The sequence below is a fragment of the Chroicocephalus ridibundus genome, chromosome 2 (assembly GCF_963924245.1).
Source record: "Chroicocephalus ridibundus chromosome 2, bChrRid1.1, whole genome shotgun sequence".
NCBI lineage: Eukaryota > Metazoa > Chordata > Aves > Charadriiformes > Laridae > Chroicocephalus > Chroicocephalus ridibundus.
Genome location: NC_086285.1, coordinates 169,847,881 through 169,863,812, shown reverse-complemented (window position 1 = coordinate 169,863,812; position 15,932 = coordinate 169,847,881). Strand labels below are relative to the sequence as shown.

The following is a 15,932-nucleotide window of genomic DNA, read 5'->3' as shown; positions in this document are numbered from 1 at the left end:
GGAAATGAAGCAGTTGGTATATGAAGGAATTTCTCAGTTTGCAGAGGCAAGTACAAACTTGTTGAGGAGAAAGCGTGATTTCTGAATGAAGCAGCTGTCGGATGTTTCATAGAATTGTCTAGGTTGCAAGGGGCCTTTCAGATTGAGTCCAACCATCAACCTAACACTGACAAACCCACCACTACCCCATGTCCCTCAGCACCGCGTCTGCCCGGCTTTTCAATCCCTCCAGGGATGGCGACTCCCCCACTGCCCTGGGCAGCCTCTTCCAATGCTTGATAACCCTTTCCATGTAAAAATTTTTCCTAAGATCCATCCAAAAACCTGCCCTGGTGCAACTTGAGGCCATTTCCTCTTGTCCCGTGGCCTGTTCCTTGGGAGAAGAGCCCAACCCCCCCTGGCTGCCCCCTCCTTTCAGGGAGCTGCAGAGAGCGAGAAGGTCTCCCCTCGGCCCCCTTTTCCCCAGGCTGAACGCCCCCAGCTCCCTCAGCCGCTCCTCATCAGACTTGTGCTCCACTGAATTCCCTCTCTACCCAATTTACCTGACTTTGTGGATAAGTCTGTTGAACTCAGGGAAGCTATTTCACATCTTCGTAGTTTAAGAGTGACTAAGAAATTACTGAGTGGTTTGCTGAGCGGCGTGCTCTGATGAGACGAACTGCTTTCAGTGGCTTTATTGATTTGTCAGTTTGTAAAGTTGGCACAGCAGAGCACAACTGGGAAATACATCGCAAGTCGGCAGCTCAGCATAGCATCCTAGCACGGCAAACCAAGCCCGGCGCGATACAGTTGGTGCGACACGGCAAAGCGCGGGCAGCGTAAGGCAGGGAGAGCCACAGGCAGGAGGACCCGGCAGAGCGCAGCGCACCGGCACAGCGCAGCACGGTACGGCTGGTTCCACACAGCACAATGTGAACAGCACGGAGCAGCACGGCAAGGCTTTTGTGACACAAATAACTCCTATTTGCACTTTTCACCCACTGAACCTGACGTGCGCAGCAGCTAAGATGATTGCCCCTTTCTCCAGGCTAATGACTGAAGTTCCAAACACTAAAGGAGAAACAGGGAAGGAAGAGGCATCAGGGGTTTTCCCCTTAAGATGGCATGAGATTTTGGAAGGCTGTAAGACAAAGTGGGGAATGACAAGGGTTCTGTTGAGCACCAGTGAGGTTTTGGCTGATCCACATGTTTGGATCCAGCTGGTGGGTTTGGATTTCTGGAATTTCCTCTCATGCCATATCAAGTCCCGCTCACGAAGTCCTCTCTTCAGCTTACACCAAGATGTGTGATTCTAATTACAAGGCATCACAGTGTTTCATCTGTGCTGGGGAAACCTTAACGAAACAGGAGAAACTGGGTATAAAGAACGGAATGTGGCAGATCGGAAACTGTACCAGAGCTTTCCAAGCTCGCTCCTTTCCTCTCTTCTGCAGGTATTACCAACTCTGGGCAAAGAGGAAAAAAATAGCTTTGGGACCTGCAGTGAAAAAAGCTTATTATTCCCAGAGGTAAATTTATCAGTTTGGGGGATTCTTGCAGCGGCTTTGCATCTTCACAAGCACCATCGGGAAGGGGCTGCAGGGGTTGCTCCCCCGCGCCTCACAGCTCCCTTTGGGTGGCTGCTTCAGGAGCGGGGACCGGAACGTGTGCTCCTGCTTGGTCCCGGCTTCTCAAGATGCACATGTAATTTCTTGTGTCTGCTGATTACTCCTCCACTTGCTGTTGCCCTTCCACACCCCAGCTCAGGCACACGCCTCCCATGGGCTGCAAAGGCTCAGTCAGGAGCGAGTGCCCGCTCAGTCCTGATGGAGGAAGTTCGGTCAGGAGCCCCGCGGTTTCTTCTGGTCTGGTGCACTTCCCGTCCCCAGCGGCACAGGGGACCGCTCTGTCCCAGACCGCAGTGAGGTGACTCACAAGGGAGGAGACCGGTATTTGTGGAAGGCATTTTCCAGGAAGTTAGCCAGCTTCTCACAGTCATCCTAAAATAAAATAAGAAAAACACATCAACAGATCGATTTGGCTTGGCTGCCTTGGACATCTCCTTCCTTACACGATTCCATCCCAAGCCACCAATTTCACGCCTAAATTCTGATACAGGAAGAGAACAACTCGCAAGAACATCTACTAATAACTATCATATTTACTGAATAATGCCAAATGACCAATCAAGAATGGAGCCTTTTTGTGTCAGGTGCAATATAAAAGCAGAAGAGCACACGGTTCCTTGGAGCTTCCAATCTGAAGGAACTAACAGGTCCAGCTTCTTTTGCTTAGTTTAATTTCAACTTAACTTTAGGTCCAGTGGTCAGTTAATTATTTTCTATGGCCATCTGTTTTATAATATCCTCACTGCAAGCAAAAATAAAAATGAACGTCACTTCTTGTTGGTCTGGCAACTGTTTTGTACAGAAATCTCTTTTCTCACACGTTCAGGAGTAGGTGGTTTCTAACATAATTACAATATTTATTCCTTAAGAAAGAAATTACTGAAATACACAACGATATGTAAAGGATGCAAAACACCCCCACCTTGTACCATGGAGGAGTTTTGGAATTGCCAGAAACAAACTCAAAATTCTCACTCAAATGAAAAATGCAGAATCAGTTGTTTTGTTGTTTCTTCCTTAGAGGCACACCTTTGTCACTACTGCTGCTAAATTACTACTTTTAAGAAAAAACTTGTGATTTTTGAAGGTAAGATTTGTGTGGCATAGGTGGCGTCTTTTTTTAGGCCAACCACTATAGTTGGAAACGGAGACGAGCATTTGGATACACAAGTCCTTCAGGTCAGAAACAAGCAGCACACTTCCAAGCTCAACACAGGCTCAGGACATTTGCTCAGAGTTTAACACAATAAATCAGTTACGCCATCCCTGAGAAAAGGCAGGTGGCACCTGTGGAGCAGAAAAGATGTTAAAGAGGGGAAGACGCATAAAAAGGAGGTTATCTCCTAGGAGAAAGAAAGAGAAAGGTAATTTACAGCCCGTGGAACACGGACCCATGTGAGGTATACTCTACAGCACTAGGTTGCCGCAAATGCCACGTATTTTCCAGCGCACAGGAGAAAGCACCCCAGCGTGTCAGTGCCAAGCTGCACAGTCACCATGCTCAGACGAAGAAAGGAAAAAAGTCTAGGTGTACTTTTTTTGCAGGTGTACTCACATAAATTTTTCCCTCAGTGAGGCTGACCCCTTCCTTGGCTAATGTCAGCATCCAGAATGAGGAATTCTCCAAAACTCTGCCTACAGCCCCAGAATTCCTAACTTGTACAAAATAAAAATAAATATATATTTTAATTCCCCCACGTTCCCTTTCCTTGAGGCTATGCTGCTGAGTGGTCTGAACGACTGGGCTGCTTGGAATTCTTTCTTGGGACTGTGCAAACACCTACAGGAGAGCCTGGAAGCTGGACACTGGGGTCAGCCACCTCTCCAGGCAGAAATCTGCAAAGGGAGTTACGGGCAGCTGCCCAGGCAACATCAGCGCGGGGCAGTTCCTCTGGGAGATGGGAGGTGGCCTCAACCTCCTTCCCTCGGCACTCCTCTGGTCCTCCCATTCAGACACGGCGAGGTTGATATCATTAACCCTGCCATCACAACACGATGGAGGACACAACAACCGTCCCCTCAAAGCAGCAACCTTGGAGTTCAGCATGAGCGAAGTATGGAATAAAAAGACCCAAACAAACACCAAAAAAAGGATGCGTTGTCACTCACACAGGGGGAGTGAGCACAGCACAGGGCTGCAGGCTGGCCCCTGTGAGCTGCTGGATGGGGAACAGAGGAGCTCTTGCTCCTCTGAGGCACCACGGGGAGTTGGGGACTGCGCTTGGTAGCACGGTGTGTGCATGGCTGAGCTGAGGAGGCGGCAGGAGGCTTACCTCGTGGATGAATCCGTAATGCACCAGCTCTGTGGCCAAGTCCTTGGAGTTATCTGCTGCAGGGACAAGGAATGGGGAGAACACAAGAGTTCATACATCTCTCAGTTCCTCCTCCCCCGGTGTCCCTATCCCCACCCGCAGCACACCTGCATTATGCTTCGTGATGCTCTAGGGGCACGTGCTGTATACTTTTGGTGGGCTAAGTAATTGCTACGTAAACACTAAGTAATTGCTAAGTAATTCTGGGGCAGACAGAGCAGAGGTGGGCAGTGAGTGGGAGCTGAAGAAGGTTCTGAGCAGGAACGAGCTCCAGTCCCAAATCGCACAAAGCACAATAGTCTGGGCAATGTGTCGCTCTGAGAGGTTTTTTGCTTGTTTTGGCTCAGCATGAAAAGCAGGTGGGCCACTACCTGTAGGCAGCAGAGCGCAGGGAGCTGGTGAAGCAGAAACTCCCAAGCATTAATTTCCAAGCTTTATGCTTTAGTTCTGGGTGTAAGGCAGTCAAAGGACTCCAGCTGCATGGCCTCCAGAAGGCTCCTGCATGTTTTAGGAAGGAGCCTGCGGTGATGGACCTACTTTGAGGAGAAGCACCTTTCCCTGGAGCCATGGGGCTCCCTCGGAGGAGACTCCACCTTCTCCTTTGAAAGATATTACGGAGACTGTGCCAGTGTCGGGAATGAGGGAAGAATTCACTAGTGTTGCCCCAAGAACTGCAGGCCACATGTCCCAGGGTGAAATGCTGGCCACTCACTGAACTCCCAAAGTTCACTTCAGCGCACAGGTTACTGCTGCATGCCACAGGCTAAAAGCTCAGGGTCTGAATGGACAAGAACTGGTACCACACAGACATTTGGGTTTAGCCTGCTTTCCCCGTACAAGGAGGAAAGAAAATCTGTCTGTAAACACAATCTGTGTGTGTCTAAGACAATCTGAGCATAAACCTGACCAGGGCCACCAGGCAATACTTCTGCATTCACGCATGAAAATCTACTTGCAAGTAAACCTACTGGGCAGCAAGTCGTAGCTCAGCTGTCGATGCAATTTGTCCTCCAGGATCAGCAGAAGAGTAAGCTGCAGAGAGAAGAGAGTGCTCTTTACAAACACCAGTTTCTCCGTAAGAGAGAAGGTGCTGACTCTTCCATCAGCACTAGAAACTGCTGGCAGTGGTGAGCAGGGAGGATGTCGGTAGCTGCCGAGATGCTGGATGTCTCTGGCAGGGTAGTTTGCCTGTCTTAGAGGAATGTTTTCTCAACAGTTACAGCCAACCTGCAACTGTTAAACTAGAGAGAAGTACGAGTTAAAAGATGTCCAGACAAAGATGTCAAGGTCTTCCTGTCCTGCAGCCAGAAGGGGCTGGTGGTTTTGTTCTTCTTCAGTCTTCTTTTATTATAAAGGGACAAGAGTAAGTCCTTTGGGTGCTGCAGCAAACTAGCCGAGACCAAACCGAGTCCCAGCCAGACGCCAGGGTCGGGTACAGAGTCTTGCCCCAGTGCCTCATGCAGAATACGAGCTGAATACTTACGTGCCACTGGGTCTTGTCTTCATTCAGCTCCATGTTACATTGCATTTGCACCACCTAGAAGAGGCCAAAATCAACGTCAGCTTGGACACAGTCCCTCTGGCTCCCTCAGGTCTGCTTTACTTCTGCTCTCCGAGCAAGACTCTCAAATTCCTATAGTCCCTGAATTCCAACTGCTGGCCTGACCTTTTCCTTCTTCCCGCATTTCTAGGAATTGTCCGGGTGGAGCGGCTGAGGGTTAATCTAGCCCAATGCACCGTGACCATTCTCAGCTCATTGAGAGGTGGGTAAGGGAGCCCTGCGCAAGGTGAAGTTCTGGGAAACTTTACAACCAGAATGAATTCTCTGCTCCATTTGCCATGGGTAAGCTTCCCCCTAAAGCCCTGCCCAAACTCTCGGTTATGTTTCAATACTGCACTTGTTCATGTCCTTACGGGATGGCCAGTCCTTAAATCAGATGGAAGAGCAAAACTGAAATCTTGAATATTATTAAAATGGCACATGGATTTTCTTTTGGAAACCCCACATTGCATTGTGGAACATTCAAATGCATTAGATAAATATGGCATTTTATTATCAAGTTCCTATGAAGGAACTGGGTCAGCTTCAAGTTCCCATGAGAATGGTTCACACCAGAAGTGGTCTTGTCTCGGCAAAGGACAGCCAGAGAGCGTGCAAGCGGTCAGTCCAAAAGACAGGAAAGCCAGCAAGGAATCACCACCCCTGTTCCATGCAGAGTTTAACTGGGTTTCATTTATATTCCTTATGCTCAGAGGTGAGTTCCATGCTTGTTCCTCCCTCTGACCCAGCACCTCTCTACCACAGCTCCTCCCTAGGACAAACAGCCCTGGGTGTTTAGCGCTCTCTATCAGGAAACTTGCTGTCCTCTGACCTTTGTCATCTCCAGGCCATCCATGTCTCCAAGAAGAGCTGAGCAGCGTGACTGTGCGCCCAAGATGGGTGCTCTTGCCCCACGCACCGTCTGGCCGTGTGCTCCTTTATCGTGCTGAATGACATGGAACTGCACAGCATCTTGCAGACATCATCAAAGATGGGACTGATGACATTTGAGTGCATCATTGCCACCTGCTCCCCACCTCTCTCTGCCTAATGCCCATGATCAAAGAATCATTTAAGTGGGAAGGAACATCAGGAGGTCTCTAGTCCGAGCCCCTGCTCAAAACAAGACAAACAGTGAATTCAGACCAGGCTGTTAAAAGCTTTGCCCAATTGGGTTTTGAGAACCTCCAAGGAGAGCCCATAACCTTTCTTAGCCCCTGGTCCACTGTTTAACCATCCTCACCATGAAAAAATTTTCCTTGGATCCATCCAGCATCCATATTCTGGTGCCTCCCAGAACAGACAAACAGTGCATTGTAGCTACACCGATCCGGGACCTGCAGATTTGTCCAGCTGCAAGTTTTCACAAAATCTGTAGAAACTCAGTGTCTCTGAGATCACCAGTCCTTTGGCAAATTGGGTAAAAACTACTTGGTTGAACACCTTGGTCAGACAGACAATGCACTTGCAGAACGTACTTTGGGGCACTGGGTGAAAAAGGTATTTAAGAAATGTCTAGATTTGGCACTTCAGGGCAAGCTCTAGTGGCAGACATTGTAGGTTGTGGTTTTTTTGGTTGTTTTTTTTTGTGTGTGTGTAGTTGGACTCGATGACCTCAAAGGTCCTTTCCAACCATGAAGATTCTATGATTCTATGATATAACAAATGCAGAGAGGGGAAAAGACCTAACTGTGTAGGTTTACATTTACATTTCTCTAATGTATCCGATTGATCACCACAGCACTCTTACTAAAAATAAGCACTGAGCAGTATGAATAAAGCATAAGTTAAGTGCACTGAAAGCTGATTCTCTGGCAGATATGAAGAAACCACTGCAGATGTGCTTTTTGAAGGGAAGCATTTCACAGGATCTCGCAGGAATAAGAATTAGGCTTAGCCCTACATAGTATTTTTAACATTAATTCAATGCAAGTATGAAACTGCATTCATATCTTCCACAGTAACGCAAAGACGGTGCCATAGGTGATTAGTGATTAATGACTAGACGTGTCATTACAGGGAAAGAGCCGCACAGGGAAATACTTGGTACAAAATGGGTTTTTAAGAGAGAGGTGCAGACAGCTCGATGAGTTCTCTGACTGCTCCCAGCGGTGGCTGGCCGTTCAGGAGACAGGAGCTGCTGTAAGAAGGGCCGTGCCTGAGCTATGTCCTGACAATGGTGGCCAACAACTTGTCTCCCCACATGCGTATCAGCAAAGGACAAGTGCCGACCCTGGGAAGCATCCAGGGCTCTCAGCCTTTCCTCATCAGAGAGATGCTCCAGTCCTGTCATCATCTTTGTAGCCTCCGCTGGACCCTCTCCAGCCGTTCCCTGTCGTTCTTGAACCAGGGGGCCCAGAACTGGATACAGGACTCCAGCACTCCCTGCCCAGCACCCCTTCCACTGCCCTTGGGGCTCCATAAAGCCACCTGCAATGACCTTCCTGCCTGTGACTTCAGTGTCACATCATGCGGTCTCACCTGTGCAGTGCCAGCCAGAGCAGGGCCTGAGCTCAGCTGCCACCTCAGTGTGACACTGCAGTGTCAGAACCAAACGATGGTGGGATTCCAAACCTACACCCCATCAAAAAGGCACAGAACAAGCTGTGCCACAGAGCTGCCTGCAGATGTGGGAGGAGGGAAGGCAGAGGCAGAGAATCGGAGGCAACGGGGCTGCTCCAGGTCTCAGGTGAAATGGACTTCACTATCTCCGTCCAAAGGGACCACTGAAGTCCTGGGGCAGCAAATGCAACGAGGAGAAGAGCTCTCACGTGGGCTGGAGCTCAGTGCGTGGCTACAGGGAGAGGTGTCCCTGCAGCAGGGTGTCAGGAATGGGGACCATCCACGTGCTCCCAGCAGGGAATCCGTCCCCACCTGGATCTGACCTTACCTTCCTGGTCTCCACATCAAAGGGCTCCGGGGTGGGAGTCTTGGCTTTCTGAGGGTCCTCCTGGGGCTGGGAGAGTGCACGTGGGAGGGCGTGGGGTCTGGAAACAGCGAAGTTCATCAGAGGATAAATCCCATTCCTGGTACAGACACAGAGGGAGGACAAACAGCTGAGGCCTGTCCTCTTACAGCCCCAGCAAAGCTCAGCTGAGGAGGACCGTGTCCCAGAGCAGGGATCTGCTGGCAGTGAGGAGGTGGCAGGTCACAGAGCGACCCTTGCCCTGGCACCACAGCCCCGGTCTGCTCGCCCTGGGTGGTACCGCCGAGGGGATCGCACAGGAGCGAGGGCTGCTGTGCAAAGGGGACATCCTGTATGTGCTGCAGCCAACCCAGGCTCCATGCTGCACAGGGAGCTGAGGGCAGAGAGACACGGGGGACCAGAGCTGGGTGGACACATTGCAGGTCAGCCAGCACCACCTTCAACCCACCTGACGTCTTCTAAGAATTTGTCAAGTTCGAGGAAGGAGACCTCTGAGTACCTGGGAGAGAAACAGGACAGGAAGATTACAGGGAGAGGGAGGGTAGAAGAGCACGGCGAAGGACTACTATGCCGTGGCACCAGGACCACCAGCCTGGATGCAAGCCCTGAGCTCACGGCTATGAAATCTCCCCCACTAATCCTCACCTCCACTGTACTCCAGGCCGACCCTCTCTCCGGATCTCTGCCATCACCATGTTCAGGTCCAGTTCCTTTATCTTCTCCTCCACCACGTTCTCTGGCATCAGATCTAGGGCAAAGGCAGAAAGGGGCTGTCAGCTGGGACAGACCCCAGGGAAGGTCTGCGAGTCACCACCTTTCTCCCCAGGCTTCTCCATGTGCCCAGCTCTGCTGGGGCAGCAATACAAGCTCAAACAGGGCAGGGCGCTCTCACGGCTACTCACACTGGTTGTTGATAAAGCAGTGCGCTGCCAGCAACTTGAGCGAATGGACCTCAAAGAGCACGCGGTGGAAGAGCAGGTTATTGGCTGTTGGTCGCTTGTCCGGGTTGAGGGTCAAGCATGACAGAATGAATTCCTGAGGGTCAATGAAAAAGCATAAACTGGAGGCAAAGCAGGACATTGCCCTGTTTCATTCCCAGCGCTGCCAGCCCTGGCTCCCTCTCACACTTCCGAGGAAGCAGATCTGAGCGGCTGTTTCTGCCAGCAGACTGCCCCAGGGCAGGGCAGGCAGTGCACAGAGCACCCAAGCTCGCAGTGGGCAGCACGCTACTGGGGACCCACCAACCGCCTGGCCACAGCACCTCTGCTCCCTGCCTGCTCTCATCCGGGAGGAGGTGGCAATGCGAGCCCAGAACAGGCAGGGCACCATCCCAGCAGCCAGCCAGGATCAGCTCTGGGAGCAGCAGCCCACCCGGAAAGACGGTGGTAGACTGGAGAAGGGGCAGACTGAGCCAGCGGGAGGGACTCCTGACAGCGGCAGGGTGGGAGGGACGCATCTGCCCGTTTCTGCTCGTTGATGGCAGAAAAGCAAGATCCCTGCTTCTTCCGCACGCTCCAGGCCGGGGCCTGTCCTTTCCTCTTTAACTGCTCTGTGCAGTTTCTGTACGGGTGTCTGGCTGGGGCTATTCAGAACAGACGCAAAGACCTAAAAATGATGAGAGGGAAGATGCCAGGGTGGGCACCCACACAGCCTAATGCCTCTGAATCAGCTGCCCCCAAACCATCCGAGGTGAGCAGCGATGCCGCCTGCCCCTGATGCTGAAGGCTTAACAGAAGGAACTCTCTCCGGGACACCATGCAAACAAGGGGACTATTGCATCAAAGCGGGTAGGATTTACTTTGAGACGCCTGGGGGAATTCTGAGATCAAACAAGAGGATTTGGGGAGTGTAGAAACTTACTACAGGACGTTTTGGAGATTGGCCAAAGGAAGAGGGAGGGAGGGGTTGAGGTGGGTCAGGGAAGAAAATGGAGGGGGATAAAAGGGACCGGCTGCCTCTAAGCACTCCGCTGGTCAGGGCACTTGTCTGCTGAGCCCTGCGTCGGGCCACCTCGGTCTATCCTGCCTTCTTCTTAAACTCTGTTCCTAAGTATTTACAGTGTAAGTTTGCTCTCTATTCCCCGGGAGCGTGTGTGGTGCTCTGGTGAACGTCAAGATGGATTAGCTGGTAAGAAGAAAGGCTGGGGAGGGGTTGTAGACACCAGACAGAGCATGGGTCTGATTGATAACAGAGACCCACGGGACAGAGTGAGATGCCAGAGTGACCCACGAAAGGGATTGCCCTGAGCATGGATACTTGGAAGCAGGATCCGGCTGTTCATGCTGTCTGTGCCCATGAACATGGCACTCCCATGTCGGTGCTCAACTGTTTGTGTCTGGTCATGTCTGTGTGGAGCGTGTGTGTGTACGTCTGTACACGTGTGTCTGCACATGCACCTACTGGGAATTTGCACTCAGCTTTACTGCTGGTAGGACTGGGAAACAGGGCTGAGGACCAGCCTCTCATCTCAACCAGCCCCGGAAGGGCAGAATCCCCATGGAAATGGCCTCAAGTTGCACCAGGGGAGGTTTAGATCTGATATTAGGAAAAATTTGTACGCCAAAAGGGTTATCAAACATTGCAAGAAGCTGCCCGGCATCATCCCTGGAGGTACTTAAAAGACAGGTAGATGTAGTGGTTAGTGATATGGTTTAGTGATGGTTTTGTCAGTGTTAGGTCAATGGCTGGACTTGAGGATCTGAAAGGTCCCTTCCAACCTGGGCAATTCTATGATTCTGTGTCCTTCAGCCCACCGGATTTGTCTGCCCTTAAGTTTCCAGTAGGTCGTTGTCTCCGTTCCCCCTTCCTAGCACTGGTGTAACCTGGAGCACACAGGAATACCAGGCTGGCTCTGACGTTCCAGGTATCGGCCGAGGGGAGGGACGCTCATGGGCAGATTTACACCCCGGGAGGGATTCCTGACACAGCTGTGGGTCAGGCTACAGCCCGGTGGCTCTGTTGCCAAGGCTCGGCCAGCTGCACTCACCCGCATGTTGGGATCATCCAGAGAATGTCGTGCCCGCATGATTGCCTCCTCCGAGACCCGCGTGTCCCCGTTGGTCTGGATCTCCAGCACTGCCATCTGGGGAAGCAGGAGCGCAGCCATGTCTGCATGCGGCCAATCACGGGGTCTGTCCTCGGGGGCTTCCCAAAGGGACGTCCCCTGGCAGGGTGGCAGCTGTGGAGCTCCTCACTGGGACACACCGCCTGGCCAGGCTCCGGGCCTCCCGGGCTCCCCAGTGCTCCCTGGCCACGCGTCCCTGCCCTCGGGGCCCGTTTCTTGCCTACCGCAGCGCTCACGGGTTCCCGGCAGTGCAGACACTGCTTCCCGGGCACCACGCAGAGCAGGGGACAACGCAAACAGCACCAACAGCCCCCCAGTCTGCCCAGGAAAGTCGTGCTTGGAGCAGTCTGTCCCTGCCCCCCACTTCCTCCCTTCCCAGGGCTGTCACAGCCCGAGGAGGAGGAGGAGGCACCGGCCGACCACAGAAGAGGGGAGCAGAAGAGGGGAGCTAAGCCTGTTGCTGCATGCAGGGCAGCGTGGGTCATGGCAGTAGAAAATGTTCTGCTGAACCCAGCAGTGATGTCTCCATCACCGCAAGGGATCCCCAGCTCACAGCGAGGTTTGGAAAAGGGCAAGGAGACTCCTCGAGAAGCTCCCCAGGCCACCGCCATCCCCAGAGGCTGAGCAGGAACAGTCCTGCCCTGGTCACTGCAGGTTCCCAGGCGCTGCAGCCATCCTGCTCCCTACCTCCAGTGCGCACATCCCGAAGGAGAAGATGTCCACAGCAGTCCCGTCAGCCTTTTCTGCAAAACCAAGCCAGAACCACATCAGGACAGAGAACAGGCCACCACCTGCTCACCCCAGGAACAGCCCCCTGCACCCTGCCTCGTCCCTACAGACGCCTCTGCCCGCACACCCCTGCCCTCACAAACCTTCCCCATTTATTCCCCTCAAATTCATGCCGAAATATTCAAGATGGGGATCACATCATGACTTTTCACATGGCACCAAGATTCTTTACTCCTTTTTCCCTCATCGTTGTAACATTTTACGTGCTTTTGAGTGTTCCTGAGCCACAAGCTGATCTTTTCAGAGCTACTGGGGGCCGTGCTGCGATCTCGTTCCTAACCAGTAATTGCTAATGCACAGCCCATTCCCACATAGGCACAGCTGTTTTTCCCACGTGCACAGCTCTGCACTAATCAACACGAAATTTTACCTACAATGTTATCACACAGTCATTCCTCGTCACAAGATCTCCTGTGACTCATGGCCAACAGCTCTACTTTTGAATGCACTGAGTAATTCTGTATTGCTGCGAACACGCTGTGCCCACGTCTCGCACAGGACCCCCCCTCCCTGTTTCCCCCCGGCAGACTCACGGCCGTACTCCGGGGGGAAGAAATGCAAGTTGCGTAGCTCTTCCCTCTCGATCCTGATGGGGCTCCGCAGGTCGTCCGGGAGGGCTGCGTCGGGGAACGAGAAACGTTCTGCATCACGGTGCTTCTAAGCTGTCTCCCCAGGGCTGCGAGCACAGAGGGGTGCCCCGAGGCAGCTGGGGTCTCCCTGTGTGCTCCAGCCCGTGCAGACCACCTGAGGGGCACTCGCTCTCTCAGCCCCTCTGCTCCCATTACTGGAGCAGCAATTCCCGGAGGGACAGAGGTCCCCCCGCCCACGGAGCCCAGGACCTCCTCCGTGCCCGGTGCCTCACTGGTGAGAGGCGCCCAGGGCCCGCAGGGGACGAAGGGTGACCCAGGGACGGGACTGAAGCGCTGGGAGAGGTGGCAGAGGGACACTCACCATTGGCGAACACCCTGTGCCAGACTGCAGGTCAGCGCCGATCCAGAAGCAGAGGAGTAAGAAGTCATGGAGCAGAAGACACAAACAGAAGAGGAGGTGACTCCAAGCCTTGCACAGGGGATCCCCTGAGGACCCTGCAGCTTCTTCTGCCCAGCCGCAACCCCCTTGGCCCACCACCCTGCATGACTCCCCCCATCCCTCGCCCGGCAGCTTCCTACCTGAACCAATCTTTATGAGCCCGTTGTGCTGGATGAAGATGGTGTCGCTGGTGAGGTTGCCGTGGATGATGGGAGGCTCGCAGGAGTGCAGGAAGCTGGGGAAGCACAAAGCTGCCCTCAGCACATTACCAGCGAGAAGCGGGACAGCCGACAGCACAAGCAATGGGAAGCTTACCTGAGCGCAGACAGGATCTGAGTGCACCAGCGCTTCCAGGCCTAGAGCAGAGACCAGAGCTCTCCGTCAGACGAGATGCTCCTCAGAACCCAGCAGATGGATCGGGTCACTCCTACCTATTGCCCAGTGACTGGGGAAATCAGCCCTCCGCTACCCCTGCCGAGACTGTTGTCCCAGCCGCAACAGTGTCCTTCCCAACCCCTGGTCACGGAACACCATCGAAGCCGAGAACTCATCCTCACTGGCAGGCAGAGCTCTCCTGAGCCCCAACCCCCCGGTGGGAGCGTGGACAGGCACATCGCAATGGGGGCAAGGCTAGCGATGGGCATGGGGTCCATGCACATGGTTTTCTCTGTACACGCCAATTCTAGGAGTGCCTCACTGCACTGTTGTGATACTGAGCTCAAGCTTCACGTGCAGGGTCAAGCACAGGGCTCCCAGAATGGTCACACAGCTACTCAGTCACGGCCAGCTGAGACCTGCCTGCAAAACCATTAGTCACACCTGTACTGAGGGGGTTTGCAGGTGAGACTGATCCCTTCAACTCAAGTAGTTGAAGGCCACCATCCCTCATTGAGGGTGGTGGAGACATGGGCCTCCTGAAGCACGATGCAGCCCCCGGAGCAGTCAGCATCGCAGAGCTGAACCTCGCTGCAGCAGCTTCCAGCAGGTTCCCCGCTCCCGAGGTCAGATCCTGACAGCAGGATCCATGTCTGGGATGTCCTGGGGAAGTCCTGCTCCTGCTCCGTCCCTCGCCAAGATGCCATCTCCCTACAGCAGAGAGCCTCTGGGTAGCTCAGGGAGCAACCATACATCCTTGCTGTGCCTTCTGAGAGCAGAGACCCACGCTGTGCCAGCGGGCACAGAGCTACCCACTTCACCTGGGACACCCGGCACTGCCCCCAGGGAACCTACCCTGGCATTCATGGCCTTGTGGTTTTTCTTGGTTTTCTTCAGGAACTGTTTCAGGCTCCCCGAGGACACATACTCTGTGATGAAGATGACCTGGGAGGGAAGAGAGGCGTCACCTTCCCAGCCTCTCTGCACCGGCCAGCAGCTCACCACCAGCGCTGGGGTCCCCTGGCATCCCTCCCCCAGCCTCGGGACCCCCCAGACACTTTGTCTCTCCGCGCGTTCCCTACCCGCGCCTTCAAGTCTTTCACATCCAGCCAGTATTTGTGAAGCTTTACGATGTTGGGGTGATCCACGAGCACCAGCTGCTCAAACATGGTCTTGATCTTCTCCTGCGGGCAGAGAGAGGACATGTGAGGTGGCAGGTCCTGGGACGTGGCAGGACACCTCAAGGGAGGCAAGGAGACCTGGGGCTGGGGAGCAGGTTGTGCCCCCCAGTCACAGGGAAAGCTGGTTTTGGGGTACAGAGGACACATGGAGCTCTCTTTGAGAGAGAAGCCAGGGGAAAGCGCGATGCCAGGCAGACAGGAGCAGGCTGTGATTAGCACTGCTGATCGAGGTGTGCCCACAAGCAGCGGGGACCGACGCTGCTGGCACGAAGGTGGGATGGGTGGTCTCAGGGGAGGTGGGCACGGTCCCGCCGGGGAGGGACAGCTCACCTCGTGTGCTTTAAAGGCCTTCTTGTCAGTGAAGAGCAGCTCATTCCACACCACCTCCACGCCCTCCTCGGTGTCCATGGCGAGGAAGGTGCTCTGGATGCCCGGCATGTTCCCCTGATTCACCTGTGAGATGCGGGAAGGCGTGAGACAGCCCGGCCACAGCCCAGCCCACGGCTCCGGGCCCTGTGAGAATGAATGTGCTGCGTGGACGGTCTCTGCTCCCACTCCTGTGGAGGACTCCAGCCTGCAGGAGACCCTGGCCAGGACACGGCGAGTGGGGCAAACCCCCGTGCCGCTGCCTGTCCTGTCCTGCCCTGCCCTCAGGACCTGCCTGCTCGGGAGCACGGGCATCGCAGCAGCCGGCACCGGCGCCGTTTCTCCAGGAGGTGATGGCACAGGAGAGACCCAGCGATTCCGAGCGGTTCCCGTGCCAGCCCCTCTTGGCTCTTCTAGCCCAGTGAGAAGCTGGCGGTGACAAACACTGTCCGGCCCCGGTCCGGCACAGGGATGGGGACCCCCACGTCCCAGCAACCCACACCCACGGCTGATGGTCACACTCACGTTGGACAGGGCAAATCAGAAGGTCCAGCCAAACCAAAGCCATAACATCATGTCTTTCAACATCCCGAGGAGACTGGGGGCAACCTCCCCCATGCTCTGGGGTCTGTCTGACAACTCACAGAATCATAGAATTATAGAACGGTTCGGGTTTGAAGGGACCTTAAAGATCATCTAGTTCCAACCCCCAAGTTCCCATCCCAGAGGTCACAGAGCTGCGC

At 53.8% G+C, this 15,932-nt stretch overlaps 1 protein-coding gene across 2 annotated transcripts in view; it reads right to left on the bottom strand.

The window, feature by feature from the left end:
- Positions 1 to 659: 659 nt before the first annotated feature.
- The window catches only part of NRBP2 (nuclear receptor binding protein 2), a 29,366-nt gene continuing 14,093 nt past the window's right edge, over positions 660 to 15,932 (bottom strand). Inside the window, exons 2-18 of one of the 2 annotated variants that reach the window (XM_063327739.1) lie at positions 15,154 to 15,276; positions 14,725 to 14,826; positions 14,498 to 14,587; positions 13,583 to 13,623; positions 13,408 to 13,502; positions 13,190 to 13,213; positions 12,772 to 12,855; positions 12,137 to 12,192; positions 11,372 to 11,467; positions 9,288 to 9,420; positions 9,031 to 9,133; positions 8,834 to 8,884; positions 8,350 to 8,485; positions 5,403 to 5,456; positions 4,888 to 4,951; positions 3,881 to 3,936; positions 660 to 1,979 (exon numbers count right to left, since the gene is read on the bottom strand). In XM_063327739.1, coding sequence (XP_063183809.1) covers positions 1,911 to 1,979; positions 3,881 to 3,936; positions 4,888 to 4,951; positions 5,403 to 5,456; positions 8,350 to 8,485; positions 8,834 to 8,884; positions 9,031 to 9,133; positions 9,288 to 9,420; positions 11,372 to 11,467; positions 12,137 to 12,192; positions 12,772 to 12,855; positions 13,190 to 13,213; positions 13,408 to 13,502; positions 13,583 to 13,623; positions 14,498 to 14,587; positions 14,725 to 14,826; positions 15,154 to 15,276 — 1,377 coding nt within the window. In that variant the 3' untranslated portion in view covers positions 660 to 1,910. Of the gene's footprint in view, positions 1,980 to 3,880; positions 3,937 to 4,887; positions 4,952 to 5,402; positions 5,457 to 6,325; positions 6,573 to 8,349; positions 8,486 to 8,833; positions 8,885 to 9,030; positions 9,134 to 9,287; positions 9,421 to 11,371; positions 11,468 to 12,136; positions 12,193 to 12,771; positions 12,856 to 13,189; positions 13,214 to 13,407; positions 13,503 to 13,582; positions 13,624 to 14,497; positions 14,588 to 14,724; positions 14,827 to 15,153; positions 15,277 to 15,932 lie in introns of those variants that run through there. The other variant, XM_063327740.1, reaches the window with a different exon arrangement.